Genomic DNA, 16287 nt, shown 5'->3' with positions numbered 1-16287 from the left:
CCGATATCATTTAATTAGTGATTGCTTATAGATATTAAATCGAGCTTGATATTATGTTGCTCCAGTCGAGTAAAAGTTTTATGGAATGTGTAGCGGAAGTTCAATATTCACTACAAGTGCATTTGCGTTGCCTACTGGCAATTTAATCCTGTACATTGACCAATGGATTTGCATGATATTTTGCAAGCAGTACACAAACCAAAATTCTATTTCATTTACCATACAAATTTTTTATTGTTTTTTGCACGTATTGTTATTCTCTCATATATGCTGCCTCCCAACCAGCGAACCGGATGCTAAGGGTTTAATGATCTTCAGGGGCCCCATCGTTAAATCAGTACCTTGGTTCATTAACCAGTCACAGGGGGGCCTGCCAAGTGCTGGGGTGACGTGGTTTCACTCACGGTCAGCACTTGCCAGACTCCCATAACTGCTGGTTGAGCACGGTTCTCTCTCTCTCAGCCTTGATCACTATGTGCTACACTTACAACTCGTGTACATAAGTGTACATGTATACAATATATATAAACCCATTACGACCAGGTCAACAGCCCATTTACTACATGTGCTCGTAATACGCGTATTTCATTTATTTTGGTGTGAAACGATACTTCTTATAAATTCAGTATTCCGTTTACTAAGAAGATAGATCAGGTTTCGTCATACATGTACGAGAAAATTTACAAATGCAACTTAAGGAAAGTTATTTCACAAAAAATATTTAGCTGACAGTGTTTACATGGGATTCGGACAAAAGCAAGGAACATGTCTACGCATATAAAATTTATGTCAACAATAGCACCTTTATATAGCTGTGGGTGGGTGGACCGGTGGAAGGACTCGGTCAGATACCCAAAAGCTCCAGTAGCGGGTCTCCTGACCTAACCTACCACCTTCGCTATACACTAACATCTAAAAACCACCTTATCATAAGAGATGGCGCTATATCGATGACATTACTTTAAATCTTCAGTTATAAGTCTTGGCAATACAGTTGTCCGGAACACGCAGATTTAATATCATATTACAATTGAAACTAAGTGCTACGCACGCATAGAACAGCTATATCGATCTTAAGCCGAATTTTTAATCATTATTCACCTGGAAGGCTCGCAATTTCACCTGGCTTTCAATAATATTCGTAATGTTGGTGAGGGGCTCTTGATTTAGGGAATTGGATCTATGCTCCAGTTCTCCGAAGCCTGAATGCCTTCCACATCCGCCCCCAGGCGCTGTATAATCCTCCGGGTTTAGCGCTTCCCCCTTGATTACACTAATAATCAATAAGGGTGATGGACTGATTACATCGTCTTCACATCTCTACTGTTCCTGCCTACTTTCTGTATTCGACTGAAGAAGCCTACTGTGTAGGCGAAACGTTTCGGAATAAAGTTGTCTAACTGTTGCATATGTGTCTTACCTAACAACCTGTCGGTATTGTATACCATTTTGATGTTCATAATCAATAATGTTCGTAGAATTACCAACAAAATGTTAAGAAAAGGGATGTCACGGTTGCACACATGTCCTTAAACACCTGTCTTGTATCTGTATTATATATTTACTTGATTTATCATGATCTGTACTGGAGTGACAAAGCTCATGGTGAGCGAAACGTTCCTATAAAAAAATTACTCAAACGTTCCTCTATGTCTTTTATACATTTGTCGGTTTAACTTACACTTTGGATGTTATAAACTGAAAGAATAATGTGGACACTACTGTCTATTGTTTACCTCTGTGAGGCATTAAATACTCTACTAATTAGAATCACAGAATCCTAAAGGGTCTAGACTTTTTTTTTCACACAGGGTTTGACAAGGTTAGGTTAAGGATAACTAGCTTTATTGACAAGCTATTTACAAATCACATCACGAGACTTGCTTGTTAAAAACTTTGCGTGTGATAGAGTTTCCTATCTTTAGCACTGTGGGTAACGAGCGCACATCACAATCTAACAGCAGAGAGTTGAAGTCTAGAAGTATTCCTTCAGTCTATTCTTGTTACACGTATATAATTAGGTGAAAATTCAGCTGGTATCATTCATGGGGTAAATACGAAAGGCTGTCTTACCTGTGGAACGTGAATGAAATACTTTTCACTGCTGGTAATCAGCGAGTTTTTGCTAGTGGTCCACCGGAAGCTTGGTGCTGGCGCTGCACGGACTCGGCAGTCCAACCATCCACTCCCTCCAATGTGAGCCCAAGTCCTGAACGCCTCCTCCTCAGCGTTCAGACTAGCTGAGGTAGGTTCCTCTGATTATTAAATACAAAAAAGTGTCAGTAGTTGTAGTAGTAGTATAGTAGTAGTAGTAATAGTAGTAGTAGTAGTAGTAATAGTAGTAATAGTAGTAGTAATAGTAGTAATAGTAGTAGTAATAGTAGTAATAGTAGTAATAGTAGTAGTAATAGTAATGGTAGTAATAGTAGTAATAGTAATGGTAGTAATAGTAGTAATAGTAATAGTAGTAGTAATAGTAGTACTAGTAGTAATAGTAGTACTAGTAGTAATAGTAGTAGTAGTAATAGTAGTAATAGTAATAGTAGTAGTAGTAATAGTAATAGTAATAGTAGTAGTAATAGTAATAGTAGTAGTAATAGTAGTAATAGTAATAGTAGTAGTAGTGGTAGTAGTAAAGGTAGAAATAGTAGTAGTAATAGTAATAGTAGTAGTTGTAATAGTAGTAGTAATAGCATTAATAGTAGTAGTAGTAGCTGCAGCAGTCGTAGTAGTAGTAAGGGGTTACAGGTGGAGTTTATCATTATAAACACAATATTGATAAAAGGATTGTAGATGAATGGTTCAGAGAACCAACATGTTGATAAATTAGACACATGTGCAACACTTGGGTATCTTTAATGAGGAAACGTTTCGCCACACAGTGGCTTCATCAGTCCATACAAAGGTGAATGGTGAAGAACATGATGGACTGACCACATCGACTACAAGGCTGAAGGACTGATTACCTCAAACTCCTCCTGTTCTTCACCATTCTCCTTTGCATGGACTGATGAAGCCACTGTGTGGCGAAACGTTTCCTCATTAAAGATACCCAAGTGTTGCACATGTGTCTAATTTATCAATATTGTTAAAGTAGAATCACTGTGCGTTACCCAGAATTAAATAACAACAGCTGTTACTGTATTGTGAAGGGAAATAGAATAATTTTTAGTTTTAATTTGTGCTTGCAAGGCAATGTTGCACAAATATTTAAGGGGAAAATTGCTCTAGATGCAATATTAAATAAGACGTATTAAGAAAGCTGGTACAAATAAACTGCTGGAACTGCAAAAAAAATTAGATGAAGTGCGAATTATCTTTTAAAGGGGGGAAAACCCGTATTTTGGTGTCAGGGTTTAATGATCCATTAGAAAAGCAACCAGCTGATTATATCATCCTTTCTTACTTGGAAACACTCAAAGATGGGATTATCTTGTATTTATCCCCGCAAATGAGCTCTCTCGGCACATAAAACTGAAATCAGTGTCAAGCCCCGAGTGTTACCAGCACAGACACGTGAACCACCAGCACGGACACGTGAACCACCAGCACAGATACGTGAACCACCAGCACAGACACTTGAACTACCAACACAGACACCTGAACTACCAGCACAGACACCTGAACCACCAGCACAGACACCTGAACCACCAGCACAAACACCTGAACCACCAGCACAAACACATGAACCACCAGCACAGACACCTGAACCACCAGCACAGACACCTGAACCACCAGCACAGACACGTGAACCACCAGCACAAACACCTGAACCACCAGCACAGACACCTGAACCACCAGCACAGACACCTGAACCACCAGCACAGACACCTGAACCACCAGCACAGACACCTGAACCACCAGCACAGACACCTGAACCACCAGCACAAACACCTGAACCACCAGCACAAACACCTGAACCACCAGCTGAGACACATTACATTTACAAGTCCGTAAGTTCAAAACAGTGTAAAATACCGACAAGCTGATGATTAAGACATGTGCAGCAGTTTCGAATCTTTATTGTAGAAACGTTTCGCCTACATAGTAGACTTCTTCAGTCAGATACAGAGGCAGTAGATGTAATAGTGAAAGCAAGATGCAACCAGTCCATCAGCCTCAGAGAAATAGTATTTAAGGATGATGGACTGATTGCAGCTACCTCAATTCACCACTACACCTGCAGCCTGTATATTTGACCGAAAAAAACTTGATCTGAAGGCAAAACTTTTCAGCAATACAGATGCCTAACTGCTGCACATGTGTCTTACTCAGCAGTGATCACAGTAGTCCTGAAGCACTGACTCAAAAGAGTTTTTTTCATCCTTCAAGGCTTTTTATGTTGCCACTAAGTTCTGACGGCTCACAATGAAGTCTACCACCAGGAGAATGCAACTGTTGAACAGACGCTGGGATGCAGGAGCCATGTTACCGAGGCAGGAACTCTGCCAGAACGAGGCGCTCTATAATATTTATTTCTACAAGTACATGTACAAGGTATACAGGCCTAGCTGACATCAGTGACATACTACTACATAGAAAGCCGCTTGTTATGCTGAGCATTTCTGGAAAATTTGGTCAATTTTGTCCCAGGATGCGACCCCACACCAGTCGACTAACACCCAGGTAGCCATTATTACTGATGGGTGAATATAGACAACAGGTGTGAGGAAACACGCCCAATACCCTGGAGTATTGTGCGTTTGAAGCGAGAACTTTGCCACCAGGCCAAACTGATCGTTAGAATGTCAGCCAGTATGAGATTGTATTGGATCCCTTATTGCAGGACCTGAGCCAAGGCTAGACAAGCAGCCGGTAATCAGTTTTGCCTAATACCATGCACAGACACTCACCTTGCTAATTAATTTCATCTGGCCAGACTACTACGAATCCAACGCTAAGTCACATAGGTATGCTAATCTAGAATTTTAGATCAAATAGAAATACTATGTCTGGAAGACAGACTCCAGGCTTAGACACGAACCCTCAAACTTTCAGATCTAATTCCTAATCACACCGAGTGGGATGACCTGGGAATAAGTTTAAAATTCACCGTAGTGTGGCATACCAGTTCCAGAACTGATCACTTAGGATCGGAAAAAAACTTCATCTCGAAGGTCCTGACATTAAAACATGTCAAAAAAAGAACTGTACATCCGAGAGGACTTTGTTTATATTCCGGGAAGTAGACACCCGGAGTCATTAGACTGCCTTCGAACAGTCGAATGTACGATCACTTGTGTGCCTTATATAATCATTTCCAGCAAAACCTGAGCAGCCAAGGTTAGTGGGGCTACCACAACCTTTAAGTAATGGAGGGAGACTCCGTGAAGACTATTACCCAGGTAAGCGTAGGCTGATGAAATGAAGCATCTTACTACACTGGAATGAGATAAGAATTGGCGTCCAAGTCTGAAGCTGGGTTGAAGATGCTGGGTTGAATTATTATTATTATTATAATCAAGGGGGAAGCGCTAAACCCGGAGGATTATACAGCTCCTGGGGGGGGGATGTGGAAGGCATTCAGGCTTAATTCGGGGAACTGGAGCACAGATCCAATTCCCTAAATCAAGAGCCCCTCACCAACATCAAGGAACCTTCCTTGAGGGGTGCTGGGTTAAAGATGCTGGGTTGAAGATGCTGGGTTGAAGATGCTGGGTTGAAGATGCTGAGTTGAAGATGCTGGGTTGAAGATGCTGGGTTGAAGATGCCGGGTTGAAGATGCCGGGTTGAAGATGCCGGGTTGAAGCTGATATGAAGCCGTTTTTAACTTGACGATATGACTCGAGTTCTTCGATAATCTCTGACAGAGATAAGTGATTGTTTAACGCAAATTCGATGCCATATGAGAGAGTCTGTGAGAACAGCAGTGTCACCCAGGAAGTGAGGAGAATTACCAACTCAACTGAACTTAGGAAAGTTCCCCAACTAAATTCTCTAAGTAACAATAAGCTCACCAGACCATTATATATTCTTACGATATCTTGAAAGCAAATAATGTCAATTAGTGTTCTACGATACGTACATACGTAGAGTAATCGTAGGAGAGAAACAGTAGAAATATTGATGTAGTTTAAAACCCCCTTCGAAGAACATTAAAAATATTTTTGAAAACCAGATAAAAAATGTGAAATTAATTATTAAATATAAGAACATAACAGAGGATCGATGCAGTAGGCCTACTTATCCATATTAGGCTAGTCCTCAAAAATAATCCTGTTCATAAATATATTTCGTGTATTATTTCATCGTGTCGGTATTTTGTGCCATTTATCTCCAGTATGAGTTAGATAAAGGTTCCGTTAGAAGGCAGAATATAAGAGAGTGGCTTAGATCAGTAGACCTGCTTAGTGGCTATCTTGCACGGTCTGCAGCAGAGGCCAGTATGCCAGACCACAGAATGAGTGGAACTCGAATCCATGGCAGGCGAGTCCATTATTATTATAACCAAAGAGAAGCGCTAAATCTATAAGGGTCATACAGCAGGGCAGGGGATAGCGCAGGATTATACAGTAGCAAGGGTGGAGTGGACAACAGCGGGAGAGTTAGGAAGGGCCGTGAGGAGTTCTAGACGAAGTATCATCAAAGTTTGTGTAGTAAATCAGTTGGTGTCAAAAGTCAACAAGGGAGTCTGAGTCAAAGGCGGGTCCATCAGCAAGGAGCGAAGATAAAGTAATGGTGTTAGAGCGGTGACGACGTCTGAGGTAAATTGTGCGTGCTCATCGATAGACTGGACAGTACAACAGAATACGGCGAACCAAAACTGGATCCTGACAAGTCTCACGGAGTGGAACAGGGCGCCTCTCGATGGGATACCCGTGAGTAAGACGAGTGTGGCCGATGCCAAGATAGGAGAGCGAAGTCTGGCAACCTTGGCATCGATGACATGACGATGGTCAGAAACCTAAACTTGGTTTGGTAGGATGAAATTTATGTAAATTATCAGACCAACGTTGCTCCCAACGGTTGTGAAGGTGGTCAGAAATTACAGCAAAAACCTATGAATAGAACACTTCTATAGCGAACTGGGAGGTCATGTACTGCTGACGTTGCAGCACTGTCCGCCACTACATTGCCCGGTACGTCAACATGACCGGGGACCCAGCAGAAAATGGTGGGGGAAAGATCCATAATTAATTTTAAGAGGTATGATAGGCAGCCGGGACTCGACTCCTGTAACCACAAATAAGTACAAATGTTTGAATACGTAACAAGTGATGCTCCAACTTTTCAGTAATTTTTTCTCCATTATTTCAATAAAATTAGGAAACTGGTACATATATAGCTTAAAATCAATCAAATATTCATCTATGTAATATACGGCACTTTTTTTCTATTTGATCCCAATTAGAAGAGTCACAGCCAGTTCAATAAAACTGGCAGACTGGGGCTTGTGCAACCCAGTAGCAACGCAAATCTTCCTTCGAGCCAAGAACACAAGAGCTAAAAGTTCAGTGGCGACCAGAAGAAATACGGAATCCAATAACACAAGTTTATTAACCACGTTATTAAACTAGCAAACTTACAGCAACACAGACTAAACTTACAGAGCATCATCTTTATCGAACAATACAACAGTTATTAGCGATTATAGTTATTTAGATGAGGCATATTGAAGTGTTTCAGGGGAAAGTAACGCCACACTATAATTCAGAATGATGCTGATATATTCCATTAAGTCGAACCTTCTTCTAAGCAGGAGACACCAGCACTTGGAAGCCAAGCAGAAGAAATTTTCTCAAGTAATCATGTGGGAAAGTAGCAGCTACATGAACCTTTCCCAACATTCCCGTTGAAAACTCTGAATAGATTGTGTGACGAGTTGTCATAAACGAAAACGAAGAAGAAAACATTTCAAGCAACGACTTAACATACTTTTCCAAGGATTGCAAATAATGTATAATATCTCTTTTTGTGAACATTAAAATGGTATAAAATACCAACAGGTTGTTAGGTAAGACACATATGCAACAGTTAGGTATCTTTATTTCGAAACGTTTCGCCTACACAGTAGGCTTCTTCAGTCGAGTACAGAAAAGTTGATAGAAGCAGAAGAGACTTGAAGACGATGTAATCAGTCCATCACCCTTAAAGTTTTGAGGTGGTCAGTCCCTCAGTCTGGAGAAGAGCATAGTTCCATAGATGGACTGATTACATCGTTTCTTCTGCTTCTATCAACTTTTCTGTACTCGACTGAAGAAGCCTACTGTGTAGGCGAAACGTTTCATAATAAAGATACCTAACTGTTCCATATGTGTCTTACCTAACAACCTGTCGGTATTTTATACCATTTTAATGTTCAATCTGTCAGACACTGCAACACAAGGGTATCTTGGTACAGACCTGAAATCAACTTCGACAACCTCTACTAGTGAGAACGGCTGGATTTGAGAGGGACCTGACCTCCCAACATCTGCGTTCTACTAGTGACCTACGTCTCACCTCCTGGCGCTATATAAGGCTCCATCCTGTCACTTCAACTCCATATTGTTTCAGACTATGGAACAATGTTCTTCTCCAGACTGAGGGACTGACCACCTCAAAACTTTAAGGGTGATGGACTGATTACATCGTCTTCAAGTCTCTTCTGCTTCTATCAACTTTTCTGTACTCGACTGAAGAAGCCTACTGTGTAGGCGAAACGTTTCGAAATAAAGATACCTAACTGTTGCATATGTGTCTTACCTAACAACACATCTCTTTTTGTATTGGGAGAGTGAGAAGAGACGGAGTAAATTATTTTATATTACAAAGAGCAAAATATTTTTAATTGGCATCACAGGTTTGGTCTGGATTAGATAAATGAAAAATGGGAACAGAATGGATTACTGGAAGTCATGAAATCTCATACTGCAGAATACGCAAATACCTAGATGTTGCTCCGGGGGTCAACGCCCCACGGCCCGGTCCATGACCAGGACAAATAATACAAAATTAATGATTTACTATAACTCAGAATTACAATAATCTTATTATGGGAAACCCTTGAAACTGACATGCTTAATTAAAAAAGTTTAGTCCCAGGTATGTATAACAACTAACAAAAGAGGAATATAAATGACTCACGAAATCGTAATGACACGATTGCAAACAAACCATACCGTGGTATGGTTAGGAATATAAACATAATGATATGTTACAATAAATGTTGAATAGTATTTCATTGAAATATCAGTCTACATGCAGCTGGTCTGTGAAAAATGTACAATATCTTTCGGTGATTTTTATGTGTGACGTTCTCAAGAGATAAAACAATAGCTGTGAGGGTAGTAGGAAGTGAGGAGACAACCTTATTTAGCATTTAATACTGGGCACACCTAGTGTTAAGACCCATTCTATACTGACCAGGTATCCAAGGCCAATTGTCCCAAATTTGGAGGCGGGAAGAATAAAACGTTGATCTACGTTTGGAGCACTAGCGGTAAGAACGTAGATCTACGTTTGGAGCACGTTACTAACGAGTTTAAGCAATAGTTGTGGTGATGGGAGGATGATCAGAACACATTACAATAGCTGTGAGGATGGAAAGGATGATCAGAACACATTACAATAGCTGTGAGGATGGAAAGGATGATCAGAACACACTACAATAGCTGTGAGGATGGAAAGGATGATCAGAACACATTACAATAGCTGTGAGGATGGAAAGGATGATCAGAATACATGACAATAGCTGTGGGGGGGACGTGAGAGAGCTGTACAATAACATAACATCAAAAGCTACAACAATAGCTGATTGGATGGCAGGAGGGGACTAAGAGGCAACGTTACTTACGAGTTACAACAATAGCTGTAGGGATAGGAGGAGACGAGGAGACAACATTAGAGGCATGGCAGTGGTAGATGCCAGAGTCAGCCCGTGACGCCCACTCCACCACCAAGCGAGCCTCGCCCACGCCCGTCGACATCAACAACATTGAGCTTCAAAAGAAACAAAACTGTGATGAAATAACAGTATACTATACAGCCAAGCAAAGTAAATTCTTATATATATATATATATATATATATATATATATATATATATATATATATATATATATATATATATATATATATATATATATATATATATAGTGAATGCCAACTATTAATTGCAGTTTTTTAACATATATTTGTGAATTATTCAGTAATAAATTGAAATTGATTGCAACGAGTCTAGGTTTGGTTTTATTAGTTTTATTGGCAATAAAGAGTCTCAGTTTCCACGCACACTTCAGAAGCTTGTACTATTATTACACGCGCACGCGCGCACACACAGGAGCTAAGACTCGACCCCTGCAACCACAAATAGGCGAGTATACACACACACACACACACACACACACACACACACACACATTGAAGTTGAAGACTCAAATGAGTGTCAGAGATGTTAGGAAATATTTCTTTAGTCAGAGTTGTCAGGAAGTGGAATAGTCCGGCAAGTGACGTAGTGGAGGCAGGAACCATACATCGTTTTAAGACGAGGTATGATAAAGCTCGCTGAGGAGAGAGAGAGAGAGAGAGAGAGAGGACCTAGGAGTAATCAGTGAAGAGGCGGGGCCAGGAGCTACGTCTCGACCCCTATGTGAGTACACACGAACACAAGAGAAAAAGGACAAAAACTAGAGGAGCAGGCAGCAATGACAAGGAAGGCACTAGAATGGATCAAGGAATGCATAGCAGGAAGGAAACAACGCGGGATTACGAGAGAAGTGTGGGAATCAGCGCAGATGACGAGTGGGCTTCCACAAGGATCAGTACCAGGGCCAGTAGTATTTCTTGTATTCATGAACAACATGACGGGAGGGATAGTCGGAAGTATCCCTGTTCGCAGATGTGAAATTTAAGAGGAGAATACAAACAGGTGAGGACCAGGAAAGATTTGAATTGCACCTGGACAGGCTGCAGGTCTGGCCTGACAAGTGGCTGCTAGAATTCAACCCCAGCAAATACAAAGATTGGGGATGGACAAAGAGGACCCCAGACGAAATACTGGCTCGGAAAGGGGTCTCATAGCAAATGCTCATCTGGCAAAATTAGCTTTCAAGAACTATAGCACGGAGTTATTTACAGCAACGAACGGCGTATGTCAGGCCCATACTGGAGTATGACGCACCAATATACACCTCCCTCCTGCTTTAGTATGTCAAGAAACTAAAGAAATGGCAAAGATTTGCAAGAAGATTAGTCACAGACTTAAGGGACAAGTACCGTGAGGAAAGATTTAAGGAGTTAATCCTGATGATATTAGAGGACAAATGTATTAGGGGAGATATGATAATAATGTACAAAATACTAAAAGGAACTGATAAGGTAGACAGGGACAAACTGTTCGACAAGCGGAAAATGGGAACACGAGGGCGCAGCTGGAAGTTGGAAACACAGCTGACTCACAAGGATGATAGTATTTCTTTAGCTCTAGAGTGGTCAGGAAGACCACCTGGAAAGTGAAGTGGTATAGTCAGGGTACATCCATAGCTTTAAGAAGAGCCAGGAGTGAACCCAGAATCGGACACACACAAACACGGGGCCAAGTACTGTGACTGACCCCTGCAACTATAAATAGGTGAGTGCACACACACGCACACAGGCGGGGACAAGCGCTAAGACTTGATCCCTGTAACCACATATACGCGAGTATCTTCACACTCCCCCCAAACACACGCACATTGACCATAAAACAAAAACGAACACACACAAAGAGGCGGGGTTAGGAGCTGTGAATCAACCCCTGCAACCACATATAGGCGAGTGCACACACACACAATCTACTCCAAGGAACTTTTAAATCCACTGATCTCTACAAAAGTGACTAATGTCACAGCTGAAGAGGAGGGACTAACAGTTTTACAGTCGCCATAACAAGCTGCAACCACAGGAATTTACTGTACCTGGCAGTGTGAAAGTCGAAGAATAAGGAAATGGGAATCACAAAGATAAATAATACCATAGGAGGAGCTGAGAATTTAGGAAGAGTATGTAGGTGAACGAAACACGACTCACATGTTAATTGGTTTTAGACGTAATACGGAATTAGTCTACGAAAGAAAATAAAATGATTTTTATTACGAAACTGAAGAAAGGGTAAAAAAGTAATGAAGGTAGGGAAGGAACAGGAGAAAAAGGGGGTAACAGCGTCGAGAGAAAAGATGCACGGGCAGGTAGAGGAGCTATGGGAACTGAAAAATTAAATAGAGAATATGATGAGGAGGGGAAAGAAACAGGCAGTAATAGAAACGTTAAATGAGGAGACAGAAAGGAAGAGGGAGAAAAGACCTTAAAAATGATTTCACAGGAGATCTTAGGGGGAGAAGCAACGGCACTTTTAACAACAGACAAGGCAAGCCAGTGGATTAATATGAGAGGAGGAAAGAGGGAGGTTCCTGATGATCCATGGTCTTCCTGAAACCGATAGGACAAATAATGAGATATAATAATGAGAGACAGAAAGAGAAATGAGCCAGTAAGGATGGACCTCATATTCACGCTAATCAAATATAACAAACAGAATATGAGAGTTCCTTCAGTAATGGAGATGATACAGTGCTATGTGAAAGTAGCGTTGACAGCCCACCTGGTGTTGTTACTACCCAGAGTTTCAATAATGCTGGTAATTCACCTGGTTTTATTAGTAGTAAAGTTGGCATTTGACCTGGCGTTCTCACAGTCATTGGTGTAAATGAGGTCAACATTTCACCTGAAGTTGTTAGTATCTCTGGGATAAGTAGCGCAAAAAGTTTCGCTTGTACTCGTATATAATTTCGGACTAAAATAATGAATGTAGTGTAGGTCCTCTGCCTATGTTTTCTCGACTGTTTACGGAGGAATATTTACTTCAGCACCAATTATCCTGTCAATCATCCCAGTAACTACCCAGGAGGTTGTTAGATTACATGGTAATTAGGTAGTTCCTTAAGTTCACTTGACTCTTGGTTTCATAAGCTCTATCATCCTCTGAGTTATTTCCTTTATTTTCAGTATTTAATCATTTTTGTAGCTGTCTTAAAACAGCTTAAGTTAAATTGTTATTGTCACACTTATTCATTTTGAGGTTTTATATTACTGTATAACTGATCATCGACCCTTAGAAACTCTTGTACTCTTTCCTTTATAAAGTTCCTCATGGTTAGACTGAATCGCCTCAGCCGAGACGAAGGAAAAAAGCTACTCTGACCACGACACGTCGTCTTGTGGATGATCAGTATCTTTTGAAAGGTAGACTTGCTTTGACCACGAGTTATATATGACTGGTATACAGAACCGACAAGTTGAAGAATTAGACACGTGTGCAACATAGGGATATCTTTGATTTGTAGACATTTCGCCATCCAGATGTTGCACAACTAACTAATTCTTCATCTTGGTCACGAGTCTCGAATGTCATGAGTACTACTGCGAGTTTGCATGTTGTGTCTACATAACTGGTACTTGAGTCTACTCAGGACTACCTACCTCGAGTCTACCTGGAGGACATTCAGGGGGTTAACTCCTCCGCGGCCCGGTTCACGACCAGGCCTCCCTGTGGATCAGGGCATGATCAACCAGGCTGTTACTGCTGGCCGCACGTAGTCCAACATAAACCCCTGCCCGGTTGATCAGGTACCGACTTTAGGCATCTGTCCAGCTCCCTCATGAAGGCAGCCAGGGGTCTACTGTTAACTCCCCTTATGCTTAGTGGGTGGTTGTTCAACAGTCTTGGGCCCCGGACACTTACCGTGTTTTATCTTAGTGTACCAGTGGCGCCTCTACTTTTCACTGGGGGTATTTTGCACCGCCTGCCCAATCTTTTGTTTTCGTAGGGAGTGATTTGTGTGTGTGCAGATTAAGGACCATTCCTTCTAGGATTTTCCAAGTGTAGATTATGATTTCTCTCTCCTGCGGTCCACTGAGTACAAGTGCTGAATGAGTAGACAGAGCACTGCCATTTCACTGTTAGGTCGTGCACAGTCACCATTTTGGGTTCAAGCCTATCTCCAAGTGAATCCATCTAATATGCAGTCTCGTTCACTGACTCACAGTGAACGTTCAACTGCTTCACTGCCGGTTCCATCACCAGTTGTCACATCACATATCTTCGGTGCTGTTGGGTATCTTTACTGTTGAAACGAGGAGAAATAATATTTGAGATGGTCAGTCCCTCAGGCTGGAGAAGAGTTCAGCTCCATGGAGATGAACTCTTCTCCAGGCTGAGGGAATGACCACCTCAATACCGTTTTCCACGTTTTAGCCATGAAGATACCAAGCTGTTGCACATGTGTCTTAATCATCACCAGGTAACCATCACACAAGCCTGGGATTTAGACTTACCTTCGATGTTTAATGTTGTGTCGTTTTAATTAACGTTTAATGTCTCTCTTTTTTACTCTGCATCAACTAGGAATCTCTTTCGTGTTGTTATTATTTATAACATTTAAACCACACAATATCCAAAATCTGTAAACCCCGCATTGTAATCTTTATAGAGAATAAACTTGATTGATTGATTGATGTTAAGATCTTTTCTTCACAATCACAGTGTGGAGTTGTCAGTGGCAGGACACAACACAGTGTTAGCATCTCACTTGGTGATGTCAGTGTTCCTGGTTCAGGTAATGTTGAGAGTGGGGTTACCAGTGACAGAACACAACACAGTGTTAGCATCTCCCCTGGTGTTGTCAGTGCCCCTGGTCCAAGTGATGTTGAGAGTGGGGTTACCAGTGGCAGAACGCAATACAATGTTGGCATCTCACCTGGTGTTGTCAGTGCCCCTGGTCCAAGTGATGTTGGGAGTGGGGTTACCAGTGGCGGAACGCAATACTATGTTGGCATCTTACCTGGTGTTGTCAGTGCCCCTGGTCCAAGTGATGTTGAGAGTGGGGTTACCAGTGGCAGAACGCAATACAATGTTGGCATCTTACCTGGTGTTGTCAGTGCCCCTGGTCCAAGTGATGTTGAGAGTGGGGTTACCAGTGGCAGAACGCAATACAATGTTGGCATCTTACCTGGTGTTGTCAGTGCCCCTGGTCCAAGTGATGTTGAGAGTGGGGTTACCAGTGGCAGAACGCAATACAATGTTGGCATCTTACCTGGTGTTGTCAGTGCCCCTGGTCCAAGTGATGTTGGGAGTGGGGTTACCAGTGGCAGAACACAACACAGTGGCAGTACCATCCTCGTCTACAGTCACTCGTTCTGCTGCCTGAATATCCTGAGGACCATCTGTTAATAATACCATCATCATCGTAGTTCTTACTAAAATGAATATGATTACGGATTCCAATTTACTGACACATAATGTGACAACGCACTGTCTTAAAACAACCATACGACAGTAGAAAACACAATAACATTGACAGTTACTAACAATTTAAAATTATCCTAATAAACACTGACACTGTACATTGATGAAGAAAGTAGAATTTATTGCCGAGTGAGAGGAAGTAGCCACGACTGTGTAGTCCCCGGATAAGTGACGGTCGACTCTCATCAAAACCAGCTGGCCACTTTCACCATCAGAATCATCCCCCTCCTCTATGGCAGCTGGTCCTCTCCACCACGTGTATCTGTGCAGTTTGTAGATCATTAAGACTGCAAGTTACATAAACAATAACGTTAAGAATCATCTTAAAGAGAAATTAAATTCTGATTTTTGGGGGGATAAAGCCTATAGACTTCACGTGAGCCATTAAGACTGCATTTCTATATATATATATATATATATATATATATATATATATATATATATATATATATATATGTATATATAAAGGCTTCAAGGAAAAATATTTGGATTTCTTCCTGAAGCCGTTTGAATATTCCACTTCCCCTACCACCCCATCTTTTCATATATATATTTTTTTACTAATAGGAATATTTTATTACATAATATGGTACATAAGATTTAAGAGATACATTATTGATATAAAGGTGGCATATACGGTACATGTTGTTACGTGTGTATCACCGATTATAAGGTGAAGCTCCTCAGAGCCGGGGCGTGTGCCCAAAATACAGCAGGCATTACCCCTTTGAACAGCCGCACTGAGCCGCTGGAACAGAAAACTAGCTGCCCTGGGATCCCTAGTTACCCTGATGAGTCTTTTTCCCAGCTCCTTAAGGAATTTAGATGCACTCTTTCCCCATGAGCCAAGGGTCTCTGAGCCTATGGGAACAAACATATAATGATGGGCAAGTTCTCCATATTTTCTAGACTTTTGGGACTCCCTGAAGCTGGCAGCTGCCCCTCCTTCCTCCCTGGTGTATTGGAGATAGGTATCAGCCAAGGTAGATGCACATGTATAGTCCCACACCACCTGCTTCCCATCTG

General features: G+C 41.4%; 1 protein-coding gene across 1 annotated transcript in view; it reads right to left on the bottom strand.

Moving 5' to 3' along the window:
- Positions 1-15543, bottom strand: part of LOC128689846 (uncharacterized) — a 66742-nt gene extending 51199 nt beyond the window's left edge. The window contains exons 1-4 of the mRNA XM_070099002.1: positions 15354-15543; positions 15050-15179; positions 9776-9921; positions 2074-2255 (exon numbers count right to left, since the gene is read on the bottom strand). Coding sequence (XP_069955103.1) covers positions 2074-2255; positions 9776-9921; positions 15050-15179; positions 15354-15543 — 648 coding nt within the window. The remainder of the gene's footprint in view (positions 1-2073; positions 2256-9775; positions 9922-15049; positions 15180-15353) is intronic.
- Between the last annotated feature and the right edge of the window lie 744 nt (positions 15544-16287).

Source organism: Cherax quadricarinatus, chromosome 66 (genome assembly GCF_038502225.1).
Source record: "Cherax quadricarinatus isolate ZL_2023a chromosome 66, ASM3850222v1, whole genome shotgun sequence".
NCBI lineage: Eukaryota > Metazoa > Arthropoda > Malacostraca > Decapoda > Parastacidae > Cherax > Cherax quadricarinatus.
This window is presented reverse-complemented; position numbering and strand designations above follow the sequence as displayed.